The 11,659-nt window shown below is 35.3% G+C and overlaps 1 protein-coding gene across 1 annotated transcript; it reads left to right on the forward strand.

The window, feature by feature from the left end:
• Nucleotides 1-16: 16 nt before the first annotated feature.
• On the forward strand, nucleotides 17-10,598 carry ENH_00032570 (sec63 domain-containing DEAD/DEAH box helicase, putative; the record flags this gene model as incomplete). Its single annotated transcript, XM_013580243.1, has 11 exons — nucleotides 17-310; nucleotides 929-1,210; nucleotides 1,487-1,763; nucleotides 2,090-2,391; nucleotides 2,691-2,887; nucleotides 5,382-5,610; nucleotides 6,262-6,451; nucleotides 6,577-6,642; nucleotides 9,751-9,953; nucleotides 10,189-10,431; nucleotides 10,578-10,598. The coding sequence occupies 11 exons, from the start codon at nucleotides 17-19 to the stop codon at nucleotides 10,596-10,598; spliced, it is 2,304 nt and encodes a 767-aa protein (XP_013435697.1).
• Between the last annotated feature and the right edge of the window lie 1,061 nt (nucleotides 10,599-11,659).

Genomic DNA, 11,659 nt, shown 5'->3' on the forward strand with positions numbered 1-11,659 from the left:
TATTGTTTCTCGGCAGATGTTCATATTGCCGGCGTTTCAAGGCGAAGTGGAGCACACGCTGACCTTCACTTTGCCAGTGACAGATCCAATTCCTCCGAATTATTGCATTCGAGCGATTTCCGATCGGTGGCTGCACTCGGCGGCGTCTCTTCCGATTTCTTTTCGCAATTTAATTTTGCCGGAAAAGCCGCCGCCGCATGCAGAGCTGCTGGACTTGCAGCCGCTGCCGGTGTCTTCTTTGCATGATAAAAAGGCCGAGGAACTCTACAAGAAAGAAGGCATTAAAGCCTTCAATCCCATTCAGACTCAGGTGCAAATCGCTGCATTTATAATTAATTATTTTCAATCATTCGTTTGTAATTGTGCATTTGTAATTATGCATTTGGAATTGTGCATTTGTAATTATGCATTTGGAATTATGCATTTGGAATTATGCATTTGGAATTATGCATTTGTAATTATGCATTTGTAATTATGCATTTGTAATTATGCATTTATAATTATGCATTTGTAATTATGCATTTGTAATTATGCATTTATAATTATTCATTTATAATTATGCATTTATAATTATGCATTTATAATTATGCATTTATAATTATTCATTTATAATTATTCATTTATAATTATTCATTTATAATTATTCATTTATAATTATTCATTTATAATCATTCGAATTATTCAGCTTTAAAGCGGGCAGCAGCACTCACTCTGGGACTTTGCAGAAAGCGTTTGTGGTGGTGTTGTTACCTTTGCCGATCTGCAGAGAACCCTCTTTTGAAGAATATATTTTATTTTATTTTATTTTATTTTATTTTATTTTATTTTATTTAATTTTATTTTATTTTATTTTATTTTATTTTATTTCTGTAAACTCGCGAGAAGTGGACTTTTGTTTTGCAACTTGCAAGTTGCGTTTGCTGCGCAGGTCTTTTCCACTTTGTACTCGACCAACGAGCCAGTTTTGTTGTGTCTTCCGCCGACAAGTGGCAAAGAGATTTGCATTGAGTTTGCAATTTTGCGAATGCTGAAGACGGAGCCGGCGAGTGCCTGGAAAGCCGTTTACCTCGCGCCCTACGCCTCCGTAGTTCAGGAAACTCTGCGTCAGTGGAGTTCCAAGTTGGGGTCGGGTTTGGGCCTCAAAATCGCGGAACTCACCGGCGACTTGCATGCAGATCTCAAGGCAAGTTCTTCTTTTCATTCTTTCCGTGTCAGTGAACGCAGCAGGCCAGCAAACTCCGCAAGAATGTGTTCTGAGAGTGATCCGGGACTGCCACTTCGTTTGCTGCTTCTGTCTTTGCTTTCTTCTTTGTTCTGCTGCTTTGCTGCTTTTATTTGCTGAAAGAAGACTGCTGCTGCTGGAGAAGAGTCGAAGTGGCGCGGAGCGCTTTAGGATCATAGGCTTCTTTGCAGGGGAATTCAAGTTGCTGCGGTGTATGTACACCTGGTGGACTTGCTGGAAAGCTGGCTTTTTGCGCGTTTGCAGATTCTGGAACAGTCCCACATTGTGTTGTCGACTCCGGAGAAGTGGGACTTTTTGTCTCGGCGTTGGAAAACGCGCAAAGTGCTGCAGTCCATCCGCCTCTTGATGGTGGACGACCTGCACTTGCTGAACTCTCCAGTCGGCGCCACTCTCGAAGTCTGTCTTTCTCGCATGAGATATATTTCTGCGCAATTGCCGCAGCCTGTGCGGATTGTGGCTTGTGCGAATTCTCTTTCAAACGCCAAAGACGTGGCGGACTGGCTGGGCGTCTCGGCCACTGGTGAGGAGCTGAACAGATCCCGTTTCGTGCAAAATGCATTTTATTTCTCGCTTTTTTCTTTTTTAAATGTTTTGAAATGCAGTTTCGCTTTTTTTCGATCCATTAAATCCAGATTTGCTTTTATTCGATCCAATTTCGCCCTTCAACTCTCCGGATCCTCTCAGCAGACACCACACTCTTGCAGCCACCGCCGCTCCTTCTCTTCCCAGTGGACCATTTACCAACAATAAATTGATTTATTTTTTGAATAATATGTTTATTTTTAATTATTTTGTTTATTTTTTAATTAATTTGTTCATTTTTTGATGAATTTGTCTCGAATTCAGGCCTGTTCAACTTCCACCCCAGCGTGCGCACTGTGCCGCTGGAGATTTCGCTGCACGGCTTCGACGTTTACAACAGAGAGGCGCGGCTGCTGGCGATGTCTCGGGCGGTGCACCAGGCGATAAAGCTGTACACGGCCCCGAGCGAGGGCCGCAGCAGCAGCAGCAGCAGCAGCAGCAGCAGCAGCAGCAGGAAACTCAAGAACGTCTTGGTCTTCTGCTCCGACAGGAAGCAGTGCAGACTCACCGCCATCGATCTGCTCCTCCAAACCGCCGCAGACGACCAGCCCAAGAAGTACCTCCACGTTTCAGGCAAGCAACTGCATGCATGCACCACATGCATGCATGCATGCAGCACATGCATGCATGCATGCAGCACATGCATGCATGCATGCATGCATGCATGCAGCACAAGCATGCTGGGCGGTTCCGGCGTCCCCGGCCTCCGTTCCGACGCGCATTTCCGCACCCCTGCATGCATGCATGCACCCCTGCATGCATGCATGCATGCACTCCTGCATGCATGCATGCATGCAAAGATGCATGCATGCATGTGCGTGCAGACGAAACGATGAAGCAGTACACGTCGATCGTGCGGGACAAGATGTTGCTGGAGACTTTGTCTTACGGCGTGGGCCTTTTCCACGCGGGTCTTTCTGCTGCTGAGCGGCTGCTGGTGCAGCAGCTGCACAGCAGCGGCGCCATTCAAGTTGTTGTTGCAGCCCAAGAGGCCGCTTGGGGCCTCCAAATGAGCGCCCATTTGGTCGTTCTCGTCGACACCAAACGCTTCACGGAAAACGGGTCGGCAGGCCTTTTTGCTGGGTTTTTTTGAGGGGTTTGGTGATAAATGAGTGGTTTTTCACTCTTTTATTTCGGAAAATGAGACTTGTTGGGATTTGTGGCAGTTTTGGGATGCAAAATGAGACTTTTTTTCATTGTTTTCTCTTTTTTTCGGAAAGTGGGAGGTGGTTGGATTTGTGGCAGTTTTTTTCTGGAAAATCCGAGTTTTTTCCATTGTTTTCTCTTTTTTTCGGAAAATGGGAGTTGTTTGGTTTTGTGGCAGTTTTGTTTTGCAAAATGAGACTTTTTTTCATTATTTTTTCTCTTTTTTTCGGAAAATGGGACTTGTTTTGGTTAATGGCACTTTTATTCCGCAAAATGAGACTTTTTTTCATTATTTTTTCTTTTTTTTTCGGAAAAGAAAGCTTGGTTTGCTTGATGACATTTTCCTTCTGCAAAATGATACTTGTTTCCACAATTATATCTTTTTTTCCGGAAAGTGGGACTTGTTTTGATTAATGGCACTTTTGTTTTGCAAAATGAGACTTGTTTCCATTAATGGCAGTTTTATTCATGAAAATGGGATTTGTTTCGACAAATAACACTTTTTGTTCGGGAAAGTGAGATTTGTTTTAATTAATTGCACTTTTATTCCGCAAAATGAGACTTGTTTCGACAATTAACACTTTTTATTTCGGAAAATGATATTTGTTTCAATTAATGGCAGTTTTATTCATGAAAATGGGATTTGTTTCGACAATTAACACTTTTTATTCCAGAAAATGCGATTTGCTTTAATTAATGCCGACTTGTTTTAATTAATGGCACTTTTATTCCACAAAATGAGATTTGTTTCAATTAATGGCACTTTTTATTTCAGAAAATGATATTTGTTTCAATTAATGGCACTTTTATTCCGCAAAATGAGATTTGTTTTAATTAGTGGCACTTTTATTTCAGAAAATGAGATTTGTTTTAATTAATGGCACTTCTTATTTCAGAAAATGATATTTGTTTTAATTAATGCCACTTTTTATTTCAGAAAATGATATTTGTTTTAGTTAATGGCACTTTTATTTCAGAAAATGATACTTTTTTTAATTAATGGCATGACTTATTTAATTAATACCACATTTTATTTCAGAAAATGAAACTTGTTTTAATTAATGGCACTTTTATTCCGGAAAATGAGATTTGTTTCGAAAAGAAAGACTTTGTTATTTTGAAATGAAAATTTATTCCGAAAATAACTTTCGAACTTTTTAGTTCGTGAAAAACATTTGTTGAAAATATAATTCTTTTTTCTTGAAGTGGAACTTTGTTTCGAAAATAAAAATAGTCCTTCAGTGTTTTTAAATCCAAGAGGAATTATCTTTTCTTCTTTTTTGTTTTTTTGGATTTAATTTGAAATTAAAAGAACATTTGGAGTGTTTTATGTTTCAGGATTTGTTCTTTAAATGCTCTTTTTGTTCAGATATGAAGACTATTATGTTTTGTTTTTTGTTTCTTTTGAATTGTGATTTGTTTCTTTTAAATGGTGCTTTATTTATTTTGAATGATAATTTATTTCTTTTGATTTATGATTTATTTCTTTTGAATTATGTTTCATTTCTTTTCTTTGAATTGTGGTTCATTTCTTTTGAATGATGATTTATTTCTTTGAAATGATTCTTTATTTCTTTTGAATTATGATTTATTTCTTTTGAATTATGATTTGTGTCTCTTGAATTGTGCTTTATTTCTTTCAAACGATGCTTTATTTCTTTTGAATTGTGATTTGTTTCTTTCAAACGATGCTTTATTTCTCTTGAATTCTGGTTTACTTCTTCCAAATGCCGCTTTATTTGTTTCAAATGCTGCTTTATTTGTTTCAAATGCTGCTTTATTTCTTCCAAATGCTGCTTTATTTGTCTCAAATACTGCTTTATTTCCATCAAATGGTGCTTTATTTCCATCAAATGGTGCTTTATTTGCATCAAATGGTGCTTTATTTCCATCAAATGGTGCTTTATTTCCATCAAATGGTGCTTTATTTCCATCAAATGGTGCTTTATTTCCATCAAATGGTGCTTTATTTGCATCAAATGTTGCTTTATTTCCATTAAATGCCGCTTTATTTGTTCCAAATGCTGCTTTATATCCATTAAATACTGCATTATATCCATTAAATACTCCATTATATCCATTAAATACTGCATTATATCCATTAACTGCTGGTTTATATCCATCAAATGGTGCTTTATTTCCACTAAATGGTGCTTTATTTGTTTCAAATACTGCTTTATTTCCATCAAATGCTTTAAATGCTGCATTATATCCATTAAATACTGCTTTATATCCCCTAAACACTGCATTATATCCCCTAAACACTGCTTCATTTCAATTAAATGCGCTTTATTTCGACTAAATGTTGCTTTATTTCAATTAAATGCCGCTTTATTTCAATTAAATGCCGTTTTATTTCAACTAAATGCCTTTTTATTTCTTTCAAACTTCTCCAAATGACTTTGTTCAGATACGAAGACTACCCGATCGCGGACGTGTTGCAAATGCTGGGCCGGGCGACGCGGCCGGGGGTGGACCGGCACGGGTTTGTGGTGTTGTTGTGTCCGTCGAGCAAGCGGGAGTTTTACAAGAAGTTCATTTTCGAGCCTTTGCCGGTGGAGTCGCAGCTGGAGCAGCACTTGCAGGACCACTTGAACGCAGAAGTGGTTTTGAAAACAGTTGAAAGCAAACAAGACGCAGTTGACTGGCTTACCTGGTCTTTTCTCTACAGAAGACTGTCCAAGGCAGGCCGCCCGAGGCAGCGCTTTCCCCAGCTTTCCCGCGCTTTCTTTCCGAATTACAGAACCCAGAGTGCAGAAAGAGTTCAGAAATAGTTTAGAAAGAGTTTAGAAAGGGTTTAGCAGAGTTTGGGGAGGGTTTGGGGAGGGTTTCCGCCGAATTTAAGCGCGCTTTCCACTTTTCGAAGGCGGAGCGCCGCGCAGGCTGGGGTGTACAGACACCTCGCGGGCGCGCCGATTCAGAAGTGGCGCGAGCCGCAGAGGCAACGAATGCGCGAATATTTAAAATATTCTCGAATAATATAAAAGATTACCGAATAATATAAAATATTTTCGAATAATACAACAAATGCGAGAATAAGAAGAGGTTTTTGAATTAAAAACGGAGTCCAGAGCTTTCCAAACTGGAAACTGAGGCGGCGCGCAGCCGCTGCAGCTCGCGAGTTCCTGGGCTTCTTTCTGCCGCGTTTCTTTCCAGTTTCCGAATATCTTGTTTAATTTTCTTGTATTTATTTGAAGTTTGTTTTGCAATTAATTCCTTCTCCGAATTTCTCGTTTTATTTCCTTTTTATTGTTCATTTTCGAGTTTGTTTTGCAATTTCTTCTCTGCAGAACCCCAACTACTACGGACTCCAGGCCGCCTCCCACCAACACCTCAGCGACTTTCTCTCCGAACTCGTCGAGTCCGCCGTCCACGCCCTCGAGCAGGCGCAGTGCCTCGCCGAGAAAAACGAAGTCGACCTCGAGCCCCTCAACTTGGGGCTTATCTCTGCCTTTTACTACGTCAAAGTGGCCACTATTGGTCAGTTTTGTTTGTTTTATTTGTTTTATTTCTTTATTTATGTCATTTATTTGTTTTGTTTCTTTATTTGTCGTTTTTTTGGTGTATTTATGTTCTTTGGTTGTTTATTTATGTTCTTTTTCAAGTCGACCTCGAGCCCCTCAACTTGGGGCTCATTTCTGCCTTTTACTACGTCAAAGTGGCCACTATTGGTCAGTTTTATTTGTTTTATTTGTTTATTTATGTCATTTATTTGTTTATTTAGCTTCTATTTCTTTATTTGTCTTTTTTTTTTTGGTTTATTTGCCGTTTTTTTGGTTTATTTATGTTCTTTGGTTGTTTATTTATCTTCGACCTCGAGCCCCTCAACTTGGGGCTTATCTCCGCTTTTTGTTACGTCAAAGTGGCTACTGTTGGCCAGGATTTGTTCTTTATTATTGTTTTATTTGTTTATTTATTTTATTTATTTGTTTATTTATTTTATTTATTTAATTTATTTGTTTATTTGTCTTTGTTTATTTGTCTTTTTTTGGTTTATTTATCTTCTTTAGTTGTTTATTTATCGCCTTTATTTGTTTGTATTCTACTTGTTTTGGGCTCATCTGTGCATTTTACTAATTCAAAGTGGCCACTATTGGTCAGATTTATTTGTTTTATTTGTTTCATTTCTTTTATTTGTTCTTTATTTGTTTATTTATTTGTTTTATTTGTTTTATTTGTTTTATTTGTTTATTTGTCTTTTTTGGTTTATTTATCTTCTTTATTCGTTTATTTATGTTCTTTATTCGTTTATTTATGTTCTTTATTTGTTTATGATTTTCTTTAGTTGTTTATTTGTTTATTTATTTGTTTATTTATCTTCTTTATTTGTTTATTATCTTCTTTAGTTGTTTATTTATGTTCTTTAGTTGTTTATTTATATTCTTTATCTGTTTATTTATGTTCTTTATTTGTTTATTATGTTATTTATTTATTTATTATCTTCTTTTGTTGTTTATTTATGTTCTTTATTTGTTTGTTTATATTCTTTATTTGTTTATTTATGTTGTTTATTTGTTTATTATGTTTTTTATTTATTTATTATCTTCTTTTGTTGTTTATTTATGTTCTTTATTTGTTTATTATGTTCTTTATTTATCTTCTTTATTTGCTTATCTTTTTTTATTTTCTTGTTCATTTCATTTTCTGATTTTTTTCTTTTTATTTATTTCTTAATTTAATTTTTATTCTATTTATTTTATTTCATTTCACTTATTTCATTTCATTTATTTCATTTCATTTATTTCACTTCATTTCATTTTCTGATTTGTTTCTTTTCATTTATTCCTTAATTCAGTTTATTTTATTTTATTCATTTATTTCATTTCATTTTCCGGTTTATTTCCTCTTATTAATTTCTCAATTTAATTTACTTAATTTATTTTATTATTTCATTTTCCAGTTTATTTCCTTTCATTTATTTCTTAATTTTATTTATTATTTCATTTTCCAATTAATTTCCTTTTATTTATTTCTAAATTTAATTTATTTAATTATTTCATTTTCGGATTTATTTTCTTTTATTTATTTCTTAATTTAATTCTTCAACTTCTCAGCAGTTTCTCCTTCACTTCAATTCAGCTTTCCGGCATTCTTTAAAATATCTTTTTTTATTTTTTTATTTTTATTTTTTGAATTTTTGAATTTTTGAATTTTTGAATTTTTGATCTTTTCACGTTTTTATGTTTTTTACTTTTTTGGGTTTACAGATATTTAAAGTTTTTTGAATTGTTTGGTCCTTTTTGTTTTCTTATCTTTTTGAATTGTTTGATCTTTTTGATCTTTTTAATGTTTTTGATCTTTTGATCTTTTTTCATCTTTTTAATCTTTTTGAATTATTAGATCTTTTTAATCCTTTTAATCTTTTTAATTGTTTGATCTTTTTAATCTTTTTGATCTTTTTAATCTTTTTGATCTTTTTAATCTTTTTGATCTTTTTGATCTTTTAAATCTTTTTGATCTTTTTAATGTTTTTCAATTATTTGATCTTTTGGAATTATTGGATCTTTTTGAATTTTTGGATCTTTTTGAATTATTGGATCTTTTCATTCTTTTTAATCTTTTTATTCCTTTTGATCTTTTTATTCTTTTTGATCTTTTTATTCTTTTTGATCTTTTTATTTTTCTACCTACCTTTTTATTTTTTTGTCTTTTTATTTTTTTATCTTTTTATTTTTTTATCTTTTTATTTTATCTTTTCATTTTTTTGAAATGCAGAATTATTTTTTCTTCTTTCTTTCTCTCCAGCAGCAGCGCGTGGCGTCTCATTTGAACTTTTTGAACTTTTTCGAAAATTGGAGTTTTTTGAAATGTTTGATCTTTTCGATCTCTTTTATCTTTTAATTCTTCTAATTGTTTTAATTCTTTTAATTCTTTTAATTCTTTCAATTCTTTTAATTTTTTTAATTTTTTTAATTCTTTTAATCCTTTGAATCTTTTGAATCCTCTGAATCCTTCATTTTTTCGATTCTTTGAATCCTTTCAATTCTCCATTTCTTTCATTCTTTGAATACTTTCAGTTCTTCATTTCTTTAATCTTTTGAATTCTTTTAATCCTTTTAATCCTTTTAATCCTTTTAATCCTTTTAATCCTTTTAATTCTTTAAATCCTTTTAATTTTTAAAATCCTTTAAATCCTCCGAATTCTTCGTTTTTTCGATTTTTTGAATTCTTTGAATTCTTCATTTTTTCGATTCTTCGAATCCCTGAATTCTTCATTTCTTCGATTCTTAATAAATCCTTTTAATTCTTCATTTCTTCCATTCTTTGAATCCTTTAAGTTCTTCATTTCTTTCATTTCTTTAAATCCTTTTAATCCTTTTAATTATTTAAATCCTTTTAATCTTTTAATTCTTTAATTCTTTAATTCTTTAAATCTTTTAAATTCTTCATTTCTTTCATTCTTCGAATCCTTCCACTCCTCCACCTCTTCCACCCCCCCCCTCCAACCCCCACCCAATCACTCCTTCAAACTCTCCAACGATCAATTATATTTAATTATATTTAATTATATTTAATTATTATAATTTATTTTAATTATTTTAATTATTTTAATCATTTTTATCATTTAATCATTCATTTATTTCCGTTTCGGAGCTCTTCAATCGCTCGCTTTCTCCCACTTCGAAGCGGAGAGCTCTCTTAGAAATTCTCTCCGCTGCACCCGATCACTCCTTTAAACTCTCAAATTATCAATTAATATTCAATTATTATGAATTATTATAATTTATTTTAATTATTTTAATTATTTTAATTATTTTGATCATTTATTTCCTTTTCAGAGCTCTTTAATCGCTCGCTTTCCCCCACTTCGAAGCGAAGAGCTCTCTTGGAAATTCTCTCCGCCGCTGCGGAGTTTTCGTTTTTGCCGCTTCGGCCCGGCGAAGATTCGCTGCTGCGGACTTTGGCGCAGCGGCTGAGTCTCAAAGTGCCGCCGAGCGCGGACTTCGCCAAAACCAGCACCAAGACTCTGATTCTCCTCCACGTCTGCTGCTGCTGCTGCTGCTGCTGCTGCTGCTGCTGCGGCTGCGGGGGGTCTCGCTGCTGCTGCTGCTGCTGGGGTTTTCGGCGGTGCTGCTGCTGCTGCAGGGGGGTTCTTGCTTGTGCTGCTGCTGCTGCGGGCGTTCCTGCTGCTGCTGCTGCTGCTGCTGCATCACCGCCGCTGCTGCTGCTGCTGCTGCATCGCCGCAGCATCTCCGCTGCTGCTGCTGCTGCTGCAGGCGCACTGCCAGCGGTGGAGCCTGCCCAGCGACCTTGCTGCAGAGCAGCAGCAGCTGCTGCTGCCCGCGCTGCGGCTGCTGCATGCGCTGGTGGATGTCACTGCCAGCAACGGCTGGCTCTTCCCGGCTCTTGCTGCAGTCGAGCTCGCCCAGGGCCTCGTCCAGGCGCTGCAGCAGCACGGCCAGGGGCCCCAGGCTTCGCCGCTGCGCACTTCACGGAAGAGCTCGTCAGGCAGGCCAATGGTGGGTTTTTTCGGAGGCTTTTCGAGGGGTTTGAGGGGGGGTTTGAGGGGGTTTAGTGGGGTTTTAAGGGGGTTTTGTAATGGGGTTTTTGGGGGGTTTAATGGGGTTTTGTAACGGCGTTTTTAGGGCTTTTTAGGGCTTTTTAGGGGGTTTTAGTGGGGTTTTAATGGCATTTTAAGGGCATTTTAAGGGCGCTTTTATGGGGTTTTAATGGGGTTTTTATGGCATTTTTAATGGCATTTTTATGGCGTTTTTGTGGCATTTTTAATGGCATTTTTGTGGCATTTTTTTGGCATTTTATGGCATTTTTATGGCATTTTAATAACTTTTTATGGCATTTTTGTGGCACTTTATTATGGCATTTTAATGGCATTTTAATGGCATATTAATGGCATTTTAATGGCATATTAATGGCATTTTAATGACACATTAATGGCATATTAATGGCATTTTAATGGCATTTTAATGGCATTTTAATGGCATTTTAATGACACATTAATGGCATATTAATGGCATATTAATGGCATATTAATGGCATTTTAATGGCATATTAATGGCATTTTAATGGCATTTTAATGGCATTTTAATGGCATTTTAATGGCATATTAATGGCATTTTAATGGCATATTAATGGCATTTTAATGGCATTTTAATGGCATTTTAATGGCATTTTAATGGCATTTTAATGGCATTTTAATGGCATTTTAATGGCATATTAATGGCATATCAATGGCATATTAATGGCATTTTAATGGCATATTAATGGCATTTTAATGGCATTTTAATGGCATTTTAATGGCATTTTAATGGCATTTTAATGGCATTTTAATGGCATATTAATGGCATATTAATGGCATATTAATGGCATATTAATGGCATTTTAATGGCATATTAATGGCATTTTAATGGCATTTTAATGGCATTTTAATGGCATTTTAATGGCATTTTAATGGCATATTAATGGCATATTAATGGCATTTTAATGGCATATTAATGGCATTTTAATGGCATTTTAATGGCATTTTAATGGCATTTTAATGGCATTTTAATGGCATTTTAATGGCATTTTAATGGCATATTAATGGCATTTTAATGGCATTTTAATGGCATTTTAATGGCATTTTAATGGCATTTTAATGGCATATTAATGGCATATTAATGGCATTTTAATGGCATTTTAATGGCATTTTAATGGCATTTTAATGGCATTTTAATGGCATTTTAATGG

The sequence above is a fragment of the Eimeria necatrix genome, genomic scaffold, assembly GCF_000499385.1.
Source record: "Eimeria necatrix Houghton genomic scaffold, Enh_scaff239, whole genome shotgun sequence".
NCBI lineage: Eukaryota > Apicomplexa > Conoidasida > Eucoccidiorida > Eimeriidae > Eimeria > Eimeria necatrix.